Source organism: Candoia aspera, chromosome 9 (genome assembly GCF_035149785.1).
Source record: "Candoia aspera isolate rCanAsp1 chromosome 9, rCanAsp1.hap2, whole genome shotgun sequence".
NCBI lineage: Eukaryota > Metazoa > Chordata > Lepidosauria > Squamata > Boidae > Candoia > Candoia aspera.
Window position 1 is genome coordinate 25,813,366 of NC_086161.1, and position 17,910 is coordinate 25,831,275.

Below are 17,910 nucleotides of genomic sequence, written 5' to 3' on the forward strand. Positions count from 1 at the left end.
TCCATTTCAGTTCACTGACGCCCAGAATGTCTATCTTTAATCTTGACATCTCACCAATAACCACATCCAATTTGCCCTGGCTCATAGATCTTACATTCCAGGTTCCGATGGTGTGTTGATCCTTAGAACATCGGATTCGCCGTTCACCACCAGCACCGTCGGCCGCTAGCCGTCCTTTCGGCTTTGAGCCAGCTGCGTCATCACGTCTGGGGCTAGTTGAGCTCATCCTCTGTTCCTCCCCAGTAGCATTTTGACCATCTTCCAACCTGGGGGTCTCATCTTCCAATGGTATACCGACATATCTCTGGTTGTACTGGTCCATTTAGTTTTCACAGCAAGAATACTGGGGTGGGTTGCCATTACCTTCCCCAGGGATCGCATTTAGTCTGACCTCTCTGTCATGACCTTCCCGTCTTGGGTGGCCCTTCACGGTTTAGCTCACGGCATCATTGAGGTGCTCAAGCTCCAGCACCACGACAAGGTAACGATCCTTTGCTGAAGCCTCTTTGAAATATTTGGTAGTAATGCAATGAGTGAAGTTATTGATGCCATTCTCCCAAGAAGACATCTTCACTTTCAGCTCAAAACCTCATAATGAAATGCTGAACTGTGATTTTGCTGGAGTTGCTTTCATTCTATTCAGCTTTGCAAGATCTCCTTTAACGTTCTGAAACTGAATTTCCTAGCTGAATTTTCCACAGCATTGCTATGTCTCTTGTGTTAAAATTAAAAGGAACATTATTTTTAATGAGATCTTGAGAAGTGCAAAACGTTAGTTTATTACAATAACCCAGAAAATATAAAGTGGTTTGGCAGAGCAGTCCGAATGTCTTGTGCTAAAGACCTCTTTTGTATGCTGCTCTGTCCCCTCTGCCTGGAGGCATCTCCCTAAAAGCAAACCCAGGGCCTGGGGCATAGAAGGGAGGGCTCCAATTGTTCCCTTTTTCCAAGAACAGTCCAGAATTCCTGCCCCCTCTTGTTGTCCTTTAGGAGTGCCTGGTTTAAAAAAAAAAAAAGCAAGGGGCCTTTGTTGCCATTTCTAGCAGGGCAAAGCTCCCAGGACTTTTCTGTATGGGAACAAAGGCACCTCTTCTTTCTTCATCGTGGAATGAAGCTCAGGCTCAGGAACATGCTGGTACTTCGTTTCAGACCCCACTGAGGCACAGTATAGTTTGAACAGTCAGCAGCCCACTATTTTCTCAGCTGAAAACATGCCAGAAAAATCTAGAGTTCTCATAGCTTTTACTCCTGCATGAATGGGGTTGTTGGAGCAAGAAGGACTCAGTCCGTAGCCACCTGTGGATCTTCGTTCTGAGAATGGAGTGCGGTAAGCAGGCCCCCATTTTTAGCTGTGAATTTTGTAGGTGGGTGGTGTTATCAAGGTGGTTAGCTTCTCTTTTTCTTATTCCTGTCTTCTACAGTCTTTTACTCAACAGATGCCATGGGCCAGATGGAATGGTTCTTCTTGCCTTCTTTAAGAGTAGGGCCTGAGATCACAAATGCCAGCTTGCATCATGGACAGGGTTTCCTTGACAGTTGTGAAGGAGACTGCCTTAGTTTATGGTGAGCACCAGGTTAGGCTTGGAAGATTGGTTGCTAGATAAAGAAAGCTTACTGTTTTTTTTTTCCTAAATAAAATTATCTCCCCTGCCCCCCACCCCCCACCCCGGCTCTGGATACAACAAAAGACAGATCAGTCAGCTATCAGGGAGATTCCTGCAGACACACCAAGTCCTATTCCAATCTTGACATTTTATCTCTGCAACGAATCAGAAGGAGTCTGCTAGCACCTTTTCCAGCTAACAAACTTCTTTATTGATGTGCATATGAAAAGTTATACCTTTTAATAAAATGTGTTAGCTGAAAAAGGTACTCCTGCCTTGTTTTACAATGTCTCTACAAGGATGGTTGGGACAACAGTCATATGGTGCTCTTCAGAGGAACATGGATAGTCCTTTGCAGGGAACCATAGATTTTCCCCCCAAGGAAGAGCATGGTTGCATTTTCTTTCTTGCTGTGATCTTTCTAGGCATAGCAGTTTTCCCAAGACTCAAATAAAGTTGCTGCTCCAGCCAGTGGCAAAGCATCTACAGAAAGACAAAGACACACAAACTTAAGCAAACCAGGGGTTTGCCCTTGCTGGGGTGCGACGAGCCATGCTTTATGAAACCTATGTGCTTTCTTTATGGGGCGATGCCTTTCTTCTCCATGATTTATGTTAAATTGTGCAAATAAACCAGAGTGATATGTCAAGTTGAATTTGATTTAAATCTTAGAAGAATTCAGTAAATTAAAATTTTCCAGTCAAGTGGAATCTCAATATAATGCAGGTTTATGTTCCTCAAAATGTAGAGATCCTTTCATTTTTAGAAAAATGGAGGGTGGACCTGGAACCTTCCCAAGCAGCATGTCTTCTCCAGCCTGCTGCTGTGACCCGTACTTGCTCCTTGGTAGACCTCAAACCCAGGAAAGGGGTATCCCCCTTACCTGAACCTTATTCCTCAGGGCTTCAGCTTGACCTTCTTTGCCTTTGCCCTTTTAGACAGAGTAAAAGGCTTAGCTTATTCAACTAGTCATTTTTAACTAGCACTGATTTAAATTTCCAAAAATCAGATTCATTGCAGTTCCTTTAAAAAATATTTGGGTTGTAAATCCATTCTGAATTAGGTATATTCTTACAAATTTTATAATCCTGAAAAAGAAAACAATCCTGTTGCTTTGGTTCATCTATTTTCCTCTTGCTTTGTGATTCTTACATTCTCTTTTTTAGATAGTAATATTTTTGCTTAAAGGCATTCATCCTTTTGCAAAGGTTATTTCACCTTCTTTCCATTCAAATCCTGTACCACCAAAAGCAGCCTCTGCAGGATTATGTTGTTTTTCTTGGGTTGACAGAACCAAAATGTCCAAGCTGGGTTTGTTCCCACATCTCTGAAATGACACAGCTTGGCAGCTAAGGGGAAGCCAGGCATGTTTGTGACAATGGAAATGGTTTGGTTTTTTTTTTTTTTGCTTGAATTTGTAAGCTGGACACTTCAGTTATTTAGCCATTTGCAGGCTTTAGAACCTGTTAAGTTCACCTTATTAGTGGTTAGACAGTCTTGACCTGGCATGCTTGATAATTGTGTTTTTCTTCCATTAAAATATCTCTCAATTAATGAAATGCAGGGTAAGACTTCAGAAGGCAACAGAGGAGCCCAAAGGCATCCTGGGAAATCAGGCTCATGCTAGAAGTTGGATCTTCACTTTGCACTTGATGGGTTCCCATCAAGAAAAACATGGGGCTTTTTAACGAGGGGTCAAAGGAAAATGTGCTTTCCCCACTGATGGGACAAGACGCTGATGGCTCTAGCCAAGGATTGTCAATTGGCAGCAACTTTCTCCTATCACGTAAGTGAGTCCTTGTCCCATCCCAGGCTGGAAGGGCCATTTAGAGTGAGATGACTCATCATGGCTTGACAGCTGCCAAAGAAACCTGCTTTGGTCCTTTCATCCTCCAGGTAATTGGCGTTGGTGCCTCCCAATTGTAACGTTCCTGTGAGCTATGGCTGTAGAGGGACACAGAGCACCTTGACAAAGCTCTACAGGAGCTGTTAAGGCAAAACAAACAACAATTCAGTCTCAGGAAAAGCACAGGTGTTAGAAAGAAGCTCACAATAATCCTGCAGAGGGAAGCTGTGGCCGGCTTTCAAGATTCACCTATTATCCCTGCAACAACAAAGCAGAGATCCAGCAGTGCCTGCAGAGCCTGTTTTCTGACCTGGCTACCAGAAAGGGCTGACAAGGGCATTGTTTGATTCTGCAATTGTTTTCCTTAACCAGGAAGAAAAGCCACTTTGCGGGAAAGGCAGAGTAGCTGCAGGGAGTCTGGAGTGAGGTTGGCAGGAGCCCCTTCCTCCTGAAACCCTTGAGCCAGGAAGACTTTGGGCTGGTCACTGGGCCAGGAGCCCTCTCCTTTGACAGGGACTAATCTGTTCTCAGAGGTATCTGGGGGTGGGGGGCTCATCAAAAAAGTCAAGATGGCATTTGCAACTACATTTGTTTGTTTGTTTGTCTATTTATTTATTTTTATTTAAATTCATTGGCTGCCCAACTCCAGTGGTTGCACAAAACTAAAAAGGACATAAAAACAGCTAAAGATATTAAATCACCAGGCAGCCCGGACTCATGCGCACCAATGTAAAAAGGAGTGGGGCTTGATCAGGCAGTTTTGGACACCATCTTGACCTTTTTGAGCCCTCCAGGCAGATGCCTCTGTCTGTTCTCTTGAGTGGAAATGTATAGATTTGGTAGTAAGCAGCTTACTACCCTGGCCTTTTCTTACAGTCCAAAACAGGTTTATTGTTTCATAGCAAAGAGGGAAGAGTAGAAAGCGAAACAAAGAAGATCCTTCCGAAACAGATGTTGGGCTGAGAATGAGGAGGGCCAGGGAAAGGGCAGCAGGAGGGGAGGGAGGGGCAGGGCAGGGCAGGGGCAGCAAGAAACCGAAAGGACGGTGATCTCCAGGCGCTCTAACAGGCTGCTCATGCCTGGCCATCACTTCTTCTGGTGGAGGTTCCTGGGATGGCCTCTAGGATCTGCACCCAGTTGACTAAGTAATGGAGAATTAGGGTGGCATGGCTGGCAAAGGTGCCAGCTGCGATTAGGAGGAGGGCAATCAGTGCTAGGCATGGGAGGATCCAGCCATAGGCCTGAATAACACTGGGCACTTGGGGCCAGATGGTGCCTCCCCAGGGCAGGGGGGGAGATCCTGTAGCTGCACGTGAAGTCATGCTGAACGCAGTGGCGCAGCCACCTCTCTCGATCGACGCCACAGCTTTTCCCAGCAGCTGACACTTTTGAGGTACACTGTCTCTGAACATAGAAGTTCTACTTAGCTACCATGAATAACTGACAGTGGCAACATTTGTATGTATGTATGTATGTATGTATGTATTACGTTTATATGGTCGCCCATCTCAGTGCATGACTCTGGGTGGCTCACAAACTGATCTCCCTTTAAAGTCATAAAAACCCTGTCCCTCCCACCACCATTCTTGGGCCAATATTTTGTGTTGCCTGGAGGCCTTTCTTGTGTCGCCTGTGTTGCTGCTCAATTTCTTTAGTTGATCTTTCCTGCAGGAAGAAGCAAGCAAGGTTCTTTATCTACTTTCTCTCTAAGTATGTCTTTTTAACCCATTTTTTAACTCACAAAATCCTTGCTGCAGTTTCCAGTATCTTTTCCAGCTCTAGTAAAGTTGGCAACCACCCTTTTGGATCAACAAACCTCTCCCATCAAAATAACTGAAACCTGAAAAACACAGACATCTGATTTTTTAAAATTAAAAAAATATTCATTTATTTACAATGATTGACTTATTTATTATAGTTATATAACTATATAGTTATATAACTATAATAAATATATTATATATAATATATTACACCCAGAGTAATAAATACATAGTTATATAACTATATGGTTATATAGTTATATATTGTATGTTTGGCCACCCATCTTAAAACCAAAACTCTGGGCAGCTCCCAATCAGAATATAAAAACAATCTCATACCAAACATAAAAGCAGAGAACAATAAAAACAGGGAAAAAAATTAAAGCCCTGAAAGTGGATACTTGCAAAAGTGTGGGATTGTGTATCTTGTCCGGGAATTCTTTGGCTTCTCCTATAGGTGTTTCATTCATCAGTTAAAGCTACTTTCCTTGCCTGTCACACCGGTTGTACTTTTGCACATGTGTACTCTGAGATTTGTTAAACTGAAACAGTAAATACAGAATGAAGGAGACGCTGTCTTCAGCCTTCCCAGGTGGAAAACTCTGAAGTCAGATGGTGAGCAATCTCTCTTGTGCAGGTGTTTTCCATGAACTCCGTGGAGCTAACCAGAAAGATTTTCCCCCAGCTGGCTAGCAGCAGCTGCTGTGGCATCCCGAAAACTGCCCTGCAGGCCCTGTTTGCTAGCAGTGGCATAAAACTCAAGTTTCAGCCAGTCTCCTGGTCAGGTTTTTAGAACACTGGGCTTAAAAACCCACCTTTCTGACTGGGGATTGCCCTGAGCTACCTACTTCTGCACTGAAGGTTCAGAGAAGAACCTGAAGGTCACAGTAGCCCTGCGGTTGTGTCACATCTGGGAGGTGTAAAACAAATGTGCAGATGCTGACTGGCATGAGTTTCATTTACATGTAGGCCTAAGTACTTTTTTTTCCCCAGTTTTTCACTGTAACTTTTGTTGTGGGTGCCAAGAAAATTAAACAGTTAGTGTGTCCTCCTTTTCCCTAATTTGTCCTCTTTTCCAATTGTCCATGTTCTTCTTCGGCTGTTCAGGTATCTGCTAACTCTCTGCTCTTGGCTTTGTGATAAAGGAATGTAGAATTGGACCATTCTTGACTTCCTCAGTGAAGAGGGGAAAGTACAGTTGACCCCTTCTGTGGGCGAGAGTCCCCCTTGAAAGTAAAATGTGCAGTTGAGAAGCGAAACGCAAGACTGATTGCTAGAAGACAACCACCAGGGTCTGCGATGGAATTGGCTAAACTAGAAAACCTTTCAGAGCTGCCCCCTCAGTGATGCATTTTTGCTCTGCAGACCTCTGTGTCCATCAGAGGTAGAGGACATAATGTCTGCCAGATGTTCCACCAGCCCTCGCCCTCAGCACCTTCAGAAGGTCCACAGAGTCCGCACGACTACTGTGCACTAGAAGAAGCTTGAGGAACTTCAGCAAACAGAGAAAATTAACTGGAGTTCCAGATAATCAACTTTTTACAAGAACCTCTCCCACAAGTGAGGTTTTATTTGCCTTCATGTTCACTTCACAAATGGAGGCCACTTTTGTTAAATAAATACCACAAATTGTTCCTGCCTGATGCTATTTTTCATCTATATATCAGGAATTCATCTCCCCTACGAATTAGAAATGTCAGATACTTTTTCCTTTTTAAAATTAATAACCTTTTGTGAGATTGCTTGGGGATAAAAAACACCTCCCTCTTTTCAATCTTCTGCAGAGCAAAACATGGATATTGGAAGCCCCATTTCCTGAGTGAGCCATGGAGTGCCAAGTACTTTGTCTTGCATAGGTTTCTGCTCTGTTGGGCCTGCCTTTCCTCCTCAACACACTATCTGTCGTAGCCAAGAGGGTGAATTGTTTATTTGCTCTTACACATTTTTTGAGGCCATTTGTAATTTGCACAACAGGAGAATGAATCAAAACGTAGAAACAGGAGGAGACGGAGCTTCCAAAATGTAGCGAAGAAATATGAGATGGGCCCTGTAACACACTGAATTGTTGGCTTTTCTTCAGGGACACTACGAAAGCAGCAAGCATATTATGCATCTCCCCTCTGAAACCTTTACACTGGCAATACTGTAATTTCTCTCAACACAGAGCGTACAGCATTTGCATGCCATAAAAGTTTTAAAAGAAATTTATTTTGGAGCACTTGGTCAGCTCATTGTCACTATGATAAACCTATACAGGTTCAGAGAAATTAAATGCATGTAGCTGACTCTTGGAGCCACTGTGAAATTATTAACTTTGACCTTGGATTTGGAACAGTCTGTTTCCCTGGTTTTTGATGAACTTCTTAAGGATGGCTGATGGGGTTTGCTCCTGTCATTTAATTGAGTCAGGGTGAGAGTTTGCTCCTGTTGTTCCTGTCATGTTGAGAACGTGATAAATGGGTAACTGAAAATTTTCATTAGCTGTCTTGTCTACTTTGATCTTGAACTGTCTTTATTTCCTTGCCTACAAGGTGGTGTAATTGTTGGGTTATTGTGCTAAATCAATCCAGCAAAATACTGTGCTCAGTTGGGTCCCTTGATTCATAGTAGGGTGATACCTCACGTCCAAGGAGACTTTGTCGTAATGCAGGCCCTTGGGCTAAGTGCGGTTGGTGCATTTGAAGCCAGTCCATGAACAGCAAGCCGCCCAAAGTGTGGGTCACATGTCAGTCTTTTGTGTTGGTGCAAACCGTCAGATCCTTCAAAACCGTTGTTTGCACACTTGCTTCAAGGTATGGCTTCTGCACAAGGGAACCCAGGCTTCTCTCCTTGCAGGTGTGAAGGGACGTACTTGATTCTAGGAAGGGCAGGGCAGCCAGGGCAGGGGAGGGGTTGCAAGGCTGACCCCAGATTGTAAAATCCGATTTACCAAGAGTGAGGCTTCTGGCGGCACAGCTTGTGGGGGCTGTTGGAAAGCAAATTAGAAGTGTGACCTTCCATGCACAGGAATTCTTTTACCCCTCTCTGATTTATCACAAAAATGTTTAGCACTAGATTTCTGCTGGGATAAAGCAAAGACGAGGGCCAAAGGAAGGCAGTGCAGGATGAAATGGCTATGCCCGCAATTCATAGTTTTATGTGAAGAGAGCATTTTATTTGGCAGCAACTTTCCTTTTATTCTGAAGAAAAATGGCTTTGAGGTACTGTTAGGATTACTATCCATTGTTAATTATTATTAATTTCCTGTTTTTCTGCAGAGGACCCTTATAGTAGCAGCAGCCCGAAACTCTGGGATTTAACGTAGAAAATATGCGAATGCTGCTAGCTGGCTGGGCTTGTGAGACAGTTGCCTCCTCTCAGGAAGGCTGCTCTGGCTTTCTCCAGACTGATGCAAATGAATACAAGGAAAAGGTCTCTGACTGCCCTCACTTTGGTTCTGCAGCCCCTGCACTGCTTGCTGCTTGCTTTCTTTGGGAGCCATCAGTCTCTACCACCGGGCTCTTTCCTTGACAGATCAGCAGTATTGCACAACTTCCCCAAACTTCTGGAAAATTCCTCAGCGTGCCATACAGGAATAACAGAAATTGGGGGGTGGGGAAGAAAGAGCAACAGCAAGAGAGCAAGTAAATTACTTCCAGGTGACAGTGAAGTTCATTTCATCTCTCTGTAGCCATGCCAAGAATCACTTATACTTTTCCAAGTTGCATCCCTCGGTTCAGTCCTGGAAGGTGGGGCCCTGTGAGTCTCTAGGACGCTGCAACCCATGGCTCCTGAGCTGCTTTGGGGGAAGCAGGCTATGTCCCTTTAAAGAAAGAGGGGAAGGGGTGGAGATTTCCTGAAGTTTTCAGCAGCCATCCCTTTGCAGCGTGGGAACAAGAATCATAGAGTTGGAAGGGACCTGAGAAGTCACCAAGTCTAACCCCCTGCACGCTGCAGGATTCACTACACCATCCCTGATAGATGACTATCCAGCCTCTGTTTCAAAACCTCCAGAGTAGGGGAAGAAACCTCTCCATGTGGAAACCTGTTCCACTAATTGACAGCTATTACTGTCAAGACGTTTTTCCTGATCCTTGAAGCTTCTGGAGCAGGTGAGAATAAACCCTCTACAATGTGATAGCCCTTCAGATATTTGAAGACAGCTGTCAAGTCCCTGCTCATCCTTCTCTTTGGAAGCTAAACATATCTAGGTCTTTTAACCATTCCTTGTATATATCCCTTGTATATCTTAGTTTCCAGTCCTTTCCCCATCTTGGTGACCTTTCTCTAGACTTGCTCCAGTTGATCAATGTCCTTTTTAAACTGGGGTGTGCAAAACAGAGCACAGTTCTCCAAGTGAGGCCTGACCAAGGCAGAGTAGAGCGGGATTATTACTTCCCACGATCTGTACTTGATGCTTCTCTTGATGCTCCTCAAGATGTCTTGATCTTGGTCTTCTTTGCAGCTGCATTACACTGCTGGGATATTTTGAACTTGTGGTCCACTAGTACACCCAAGTCCTTCTCACATATGCTGTTCTTAAGCCAGATTTTCCCCATCCTGTACGTTTCTTTCATTTTCCTTACCTAGAAGCATGACTTTACATTTCTTCCTGTTAAATTTTACTCTGTTTCCACCCACTGTTCTAGCCTTTTTGAATTTTTCTCCTGTCCTCCCAAGTATTAGCCACCCCTCCTAGCTCTGTATCATCTGCAAACTTGGTAAGCATTCCCTCAACTCACTCATCCCTATCATTTATAAAAAGCACCTGGTCCAGGACTGTGGTCCCCACTTGAGACATCTCTCCAGGTAGATTTAACACCATTTATAATTACCCTTTGAGGATGATCCTTGAGCCAATTGAGGATCCACCTAATGGTTAAGTTGTCAAAGCCATATTTGACTATTTTGTTGATAAGTCTTGTTGAAGTCAAGATACACTATATCCATGGCATTTCCCTGATCAGCCGGACTAGTAACTCTGTCACTAGCCTGTTTAATTGGGGAAATGATGTACATACAGTAGGCTGGTGGTGAGTCAAGATGGATGCTACCTTTCAAAGTTCTACCCAAACACAGAGGGCAGAGAGTAAAGGCAAAGAAATACTGAAAGAAATGATGAATTTAATTGAGAAGATATGTAAGGACTTGGCAAGTGAATAACATGAAAAAAGCAGGGGAGGAAACCAAGTTATTATCCATGGGGAATTTTCTTGAATATAATTTGTATTAAGAATTTTAATTAAAATAGTAAATACAATAGTAATTACAATAGTAAAAACTAATACAAACTAAACTTAGAGAAAGGGAAGAGAATGGAAAGAAAGAATAAAAAGTGCAGGAAAAAAGAAAAAGAAAGAAAAAATACAATAAAGAAAAAAAGAAATATATAAATATATAAAGAAATGACTTCCAACCTTCATCACAACAAGTATGAACAAATTTATTAACTCTTCACCCTCTATAAGGTTAAGCAGATATCCCTTCATCCCATATCCCATCCCTTATCTCTAAGCAAACATCAACTTTTCAATCCTGGTGTCAGCAAAAAGTCCATAAAGTGTTACCAGAACATTGCAAAAAAAGTCTTGATCAAATAAACCAACTTTATATTCCTTCCTTTTATTCCTAACAGTCTTAATCTTTAATTCAATCAAATATTGTCACAGGATTTGATTTCTCTTCAATTCTTCATCCCATCACACAGATTTCTTCAAGGCTTTAACAAGCCTCTTTTGTAGATCCAACAAGAAAACATTTTCCAGGTCATTCTTTTGGTTTATCATTTGTATTTCCCTTTCAATTCTTAACACTTCAGCCAGTTTCTTTTGTATATCCAGTAAAGTCCTTTTCCTTTTGGCCTGTCATTTGTAGTTCCACTTTTGGTACTTTCTCTGTCTTATCAGATAAAGTTTGTTCTGCATCTGTCATTCCTTCTTTAACATCTTCTGGACATAGTCTATCCATAGAAGCAGCCTTCATTACTGACAGCATTGATATTGTAGCTACTAATTTCCAGCTCCATTCTTCAAAGATCTCCTTTAATATTTCCAATGTTACAATGTTTTGGATCATTTTGTAAGTTCCAGTGTTAGCTGACAACAAGAACAGGCTTGTGTTTTTTTTTCTTCTGCTTAGAATCTTTAGTCTCCTTTTGTGTTAAATTTCTAATCACTTATCTTTGTTATAACTTGCAATAGCCAGGATAGTCAAAATAAATTTGTTCCCCACAAGAAGCTATTTCTTATAGTTAATTCCAAAATCTTATAGTAAAAGTCAATATTCCAAATCTATAACTTTCTTAGATCAAAATCTTATTTAGTTTTTTGCAGTTTATTTCAAATTATTTAAGTTCTTAAGCTTATAATTAATTTTTCTTTTGTTCATATTGAAGATAAACTCACCCAATTAAGACTTTTCAAATTTGTCATTCTGAAAGTCTGTATTAGCCTTAAGATGGTTAATAGACAATTTCTAAAAGTAATTAGAAAGTGTGGTTTGCGAACTTGGTGTCCTTTTAAAGGCAGAGCTTTTACTCACCGATTCCTTGGTCTTTGCCAGGGTCATCATCTTCAGTTTGCCATATCTCCCCCAGAAGTCCCCTCCATGGGGAATTTTCCAGGCACTCTTCAGGATCTATCTGAAACAATTATACTGATTATTTTAACCAGTCTTCTACCCACTCAGAGGTTCATGCTATCTGTCAGTCCCAAACAAACCAGGGAATGATCTGTCCATGACCATAAAGTCACACAGAGCTCCTCCAGATCACCAACAAAGAGAAAATCAAATATGGCGTGTGCCCTGCTGCCAATGTGCAGCCAGGTATCAGCTGGATCACAGATCCACAGTAATCATTGAGGGCATGAAGTCCCATGCCACTCCTGACTGGGGAGGCTTTATGGATGTTGCAGGCCTCTGGTCAGTGAGATGGAATCTGTGTAGGCCATGGCTATTCTACCTCTCCGCCCTCTGGTCCTACTCTGCTCCACTACAGAGCATCCTGGGGAACAAACTAGATAGATGAAGTCCCCCATTGCTGCCACCAAGGTCTCTGTGATAAATACCAAGCTGATGCTTTCATTCTGGTTCATAGAGGTATTACTAGCATCCAAGGGGTCATGCAAGAGTAGGGCATTTGTGGTTGAAAGGGCCACCACCACTGCTGCCAGCTTTGACTCCCTTGGTGAGGCTGCAGCCTGAAATTATGGGAGGCCAGCCACCAGTTGCTCCCTTCTCTTCTCTTCTCTTCTCTTCTCTTCTCTTCTCTTCTCTTCTCTTCTCTTCTCTTCTCTTCTCTTCTCTTCTCTTCTCTTCCCTTCCCTTCCCTTCCCTTCCCTTCCCTTCCCTTCCCTTCCCTTCCCTTCCCTTCGGTGCAGCTTCCCATCCTATCTTCCCTTCCCTACTTTTCTGATGCATCTCTGAACAGCAGTCCAGATCCCCCCCACCCAAAGAACCCACATCCACATGAGAAATAAAAGTGAGGTTCCCCAGTGTGAAGGCCTAAGAGGTCTTTTGGAGTTGCCTCTTCATGGCAGGCCTGCCAGGAGCTACTTCAACACTTCTTTCAAGCCCAAGGCAGTTGATGAAATCCTCAGCAAAGGGCTTCTGGGTCCAAGGCCTGACCCCGCAAGGAAGATCTTTTGCCCAGGGAGCAAAGCCGGGGAGGGGCGGGGATGTGCTTCCTTCCCTTTTGCTCTTTGCCTTGGGCAAAGCAATGGTGGCCCTGCCCGTCTCTGCTCGCAGTGGGGCAGAAAGAAAGTGGAGTCAGCCTGGTGAGCACAAGACAGTAGCAAAGTGTGCAGTGAAGCATCTTCAATGAAAGCTTTGAAGTTTCTCTAGATAAATAAAAGAAGAGAAACAGAAAGGAATGATGGAGGATTGTAGTTTCCGGAAGTAAAACAAGGAAACAGTGTTTTGTTGAAAAACAAAGAACCTGAAAATAATAGGGAGGTTCAGTTCAGGCATCACAGAGTGGTGCATTTCTTCTAAAGATACAGCCCAGGAAAAGTTGTAAAGTAATGACTGCCTATCATTAATCTTAGGCATATTAAAGTAACTCCTTTTAATAAAGTAAAATTGTGCAGAAGTCCTACTTCTGTAGCCAAGTCTTCAGGGCAAAGTTGCTGTAAAAAGTTTAAGGAGAATGTTGGGCTGCATTGATTGTTTCCAATCAGGGGAAGCATTTTGCACTGAACAGGCCCACCTTAAATCCAGTGTCTAGTTCTGAGCACCACCTTTGAGAAAGATTCAGAGACACCAAGTGGGACTGGGGCAGAGAAGAGCTATGGGGATGCCCAAGGGACTAGAAGCTGCCTGCAAGAAAGACCTGAAGGTTCTGCTTTACAACATTTTAAGGTGGTCTTCCTACCATGCTGGGTACTGTGCCCAGGTGTGCTCCTCATGGTCCACTCTGTGATGTGAACTGCTAGATGCTGCACAGAACTTTTCTCTTCCTCAGCACCTATAAGCAGTTTTTTCAGACCACAGGTGCCATTGCAGGATCTTGTATGATTATTTCAGTCATACCCAAAATAAACAAATATAAATGGCAAAATGTTATTAGACTTAGCAGTCTCACTTTGATGGATATCAGGAGGTCCTGGATACTGACCTGAGATGACTCTTTCTGGCTCCAGGATGTCCTGCAGATTCCAGGTCTTACAGTTTCCACCAGCAGAGCTCCCACTTGTTAAAGCCTGTTAGCTTTTGCTTTGATACCATAATGTGTACATTCAAATATTGTAAAATGCATCAATCTCCAATAATGTTTCCACCAAAGCCACAATAATTGAAAACCCCTGTTTGTTTGTTTGTTTGTTTGTTTGTTGGTCATTTATTCAATTTGTATAGCTGCCCATCTCACCTAAGTGACTCAGTTAAAAAAACAACCAAATAGAAACATAACTATGTTCCACTCAGGGAAATAGGAAGTATATAATATTACAGCACTTTATATACTCTATTATACTTATTAAGTTATACATTATTCAGGGTAATCCATTGTGGTGGACTAGGAGCCTAAAGCACTAGCTCTACATGCTTTAAGGGGCCTTGGTTTCTCTTTCAATACATGCTGTTCCATCTTAAGATTCTTTGTCCAAAAGCTTATAGAGCCCACTTGTCAAAGAGGAAAAGGAAGAAATCCTCTGGATCCAGCGGCTGTTCCTCTTAAACAAGCTGAAATTATCAGCACTTTCACCTTGGCTTGCAAGCGCCTTGGCTTGCTTTGCCCTACTTTTCTTCTATAGCACCTCCTGCTCATTGGGATGAAGAAAAAAGTTCTTTCTGCATCTCATTCGTATTTTAGGAAGGTGACTAACATTGCTCTAATGCCTCAGCAATGCTAAATAACAAGTGCTCAGTTGTTAAGGGACATGTTCCTGTTTTAATGATGTTTGGTTCCCCTCCCACCTCTCTCTCTCCCGCCTAGTTCTTCTGGGTCCTCTTGGCCATCTTCATCACTGAGTTGCTACTGCTGTTCGTCGAAATCATCTTTGAGAAGCAGGTAAGCCCCCTGTATCAGTCATTCCTGTGACTGGAGATGGCTTGGCCATTGGAGATCATGAATTGGAAAGAGGGAGAGGTGGGCACCATCAATAATTGTCAGCTCAGATGAGGCAAAAAGACTAAATCATATACATACTCCTGTTCGGTGCACTTTTTTGCTGAAGCAGAAGTTGGGTTTGGTCAGTTGGTTGTCCTGTAAAAATAAAGCAAACACAGACTTGGGTAATTGAAACTAACCAAGAATGTTCACCTCTCTGGGATCACACAGCATGATCAGACCTTTGTTATTCACCAGCTGGTTGAAGACCAAGCAAAGACCCATCTCTAGGGAGGTGGGAACAACTTCTAAGAGAAATTTAAAGTGTCTTGGATGGGTTGCTCAGGGTCTTCCAGGTGGTTCCTCCAGTATTTGTTCACAAGAACATAACGGGGAACTTTGAGGCCAGCTCAGGCCTAGACCCATCAGGTCTAGCCTTGTGCATCACACAGGGGCAGTTGATGTATTTAGGAAGCTCCCATGCCTGGACTGAAGGTAAGAACAATTTTTCTTTGTCACTTCCTGACAACCAGCATTTCAGGCAAGCTGCCTGGGATTCAGGAGGGACTCCACAGCCATCCATGTCACTAGCCCTTGAGAGTCCCATCTTCCCTGAGCTTCCTTTCTTACAACCAGCCATGTGCCTGCCATTCCCCCAGCTCCTGGGAACAGATTCTGCGGTTTAACTACACACTGCGGGAAAAAGTGTTTCCCTCTGAATCCCCCTGCGCTCAGGTTCGGTGGATGACCCTGAGATCGCAGATTGTGGGAAAGGGAGGGAACCTTCTTTCTGTCTTTGTTGTCTGTGTCAGGCATGACTTTAAATGCCCGTCTCGTGCCTCCGCTTCTGAGCTGGAGCCCCAACAGGAGAAAGCTTTCCTTCAGGGGGGCTGTTTCAACCCCCCAGTAAGTTTGGTCGCTCCTATTTGTGCCATTGCTAGCTCTGTAATACCCTTCTTCAGATGCAGCGAACTGAACCCCATGTGTGGTCATGTTACTCCCTCCCCTGCCTCCTTTAAGGGACCTGCTCTAACCATATTTGATGGGCCAGACTCAAAAAAAACCCAGCTTGGCTAAGATAGGAGGAGTGGCAGTGATGGAGGAGAATCATAGCTGGAAAGAACTTTAGAGGTCATCTAGTCCAGCACACTGTTCAGTGCAGGATTCACTGGGCCTTCCCTGACAAACGACCAGCCTGTAAGAACCCCCAGCGAAGGAAAATTTTATCATGTCATGTGGCAGCCTGTTCTACTGGCAGACAGTTTGTACAGTTAGGAAGTTCCTCCTGATGCCTGGCCTGAATCTCCTTCCTTAAAGTCTTAATCCGCTCATTCTGGAGCAAGAGAGAATAAGTCCATTCCCTCTTCCCTAACCCCATTCAGGTATTGCAAGACTTTTCTCATATCCCTTTCCAGTCATCTTTTCTGTAGGCTGCACGTACTCAGGTCCTTTAGCTTTCCTCACAGGGCTTGATTTCCAGACCCACGGCCCTCTCGGAAGTCCTCTGGACTGGCTCCAACCTCACTATCCTTTTAGAACTGTGGTGACCAAAACTGGACAGCAAACCCCAAAGAGGCTCTGACCACGGCAGAACAGGATGAAGTAATTGCTTCCTGTGATCTGGACTCTCTGTTCCTCTAATTGCACCCTTGTGAGCAGCTGCATCACGCTGCTGGTTTATGGTTGACTTGGGGTTGACCAGGGCACCCGCATCCCTTTCACAAATACAACTGTCAGCTAGATTCTGCCCTGTTCATTTCAGACCACTGCTCAAGCCTGTCTAGGACTTTTTGAATCTTTTATTTTTTTTTCAACTTCCTTTCATTTTTGTGCATCAGGATATTGTACTCTTGAGAGTCTACGCTTTTATTCATTCCTCTTCTTCCACTAACTAAGCCTCTCTAATTTTTGCATCAGAATGAATCTGTTTGCCTATGCTCAATCCCGAGACCTGACATTTCTTTCATTAGCATTTCTCTGCATTTCTCCCAAGAGTCACCAATCCAGCTTCTTCCTTTCTTCCTCCCCCCCTCCCTCCCTCCCCCTCCCCCTCTCCCTCTCCCTCTCCCTCTCCCTCTCCCTCCCTCTCTCTCATATCCAGGGTTAGTTTCAGCCCTGAGAGACAAAGGCAAGGAGTTTCGGAAGCATTTATAAAGCTCATTTTAGATTCCATGGCTGCTTCACATTAAGTGTCTGGTGTGCCCACATACCTAGCAATGGCAGGAAGTTTCTTTGATTGGTCCCATCTCCTCCCACCCTGCCTTTCTCTGTCAATATAATTATGTGCATAATTAAATTATCACAGGAGCTTTGTAAAAATGGGAAACTGCTGATGATAATGTTCTACCCAGAGTGGCACATTTTCCCAGAAGCTCTGATTCTCCATTTGTGTCTCTCTTTGATTATTTATTTTCCCCATGCTTGGTTTCACACAAAGTCTTTCTGGATGTGTAAACAAACATATGTTTTTGATTGGTAGTAAATTAGGATTGAGAGCCAGTTTGGTGTGGTGGTTAAGGCACCAGCTATAATCTAGGAGTTGGGCAGGAAGCCAGCTGGGTGACTTAGGCCAGTCACTCTCTCCCAGCCCTAGGAAGGAGACAATGGAAAACCACTTCTGAAAAACCTGGCCAAGAAAACTGCAGGGACTTGCCCAACTCACTAGAGCTCCTAGATTATAGCTGGTGCCTTAACCACCACACCAAACTGGCTCTCAATCCTAATTTACTACCAATCAAAAACTTACGTTTGTTTACACATCCAGGAAGACTGGATGTGCCATCTGCAGGGCTCCTTCCACATGAGGTATCTCTCCCACTTTGGGGCCACATTTGCACACCAAGCCCACATATGTGGGTCAAGACACAGCAATAATATCTCAGCTCCATGGTTGCGTTGACCTGCTGTTGGTCATCTTGCCATTGGGAAGAAGGATGAGTGATAATAGGAGGAGGAAGGAGTATTTGCTATGTTCACCACCTTGATTTATTTATAACAATAAGAAAGGCGGGATAGTAAATACATACATACATACATACATACATACATACATACATACATATTGATGGAGTACCAGGCGTGCCCAAGAGAGCAAGGACCTGACCTCCAAATGCCACCCACTCCCTCTTCCCTCTTTCTGTGCTCATAGGCCTGCCTGCCAGGCAGGGTCTC

The 17,910-nt window shown here is 43.6% G+C and overlaps 1 protein-coding gene across 3 annotated transcripts in view; it reads left to right on the top strand.

The window, feature by feature from the left end:
* LOC134502704 (tetraspanin-15-like) overlaps positions 1–17,910 on the top strand; it is a 109,349-nt gene that overhangs the window by 34,561 nt on the left and 56,878 nt on the right. For all 3 annotated transcript variants that reach the window (XM_063311169.1, XM_063311170.1, XM_063311172.1), the window contains exon 3: positions 14,626–14,700. In XM_063311169.1, coding sequence (XP_063167239.1) covers positions 14,626–14,700 — 75 coding nt within the window. The remainder of the gene's footprint in view (positions 1–14,625; positions 14,701–17,910) is intronic.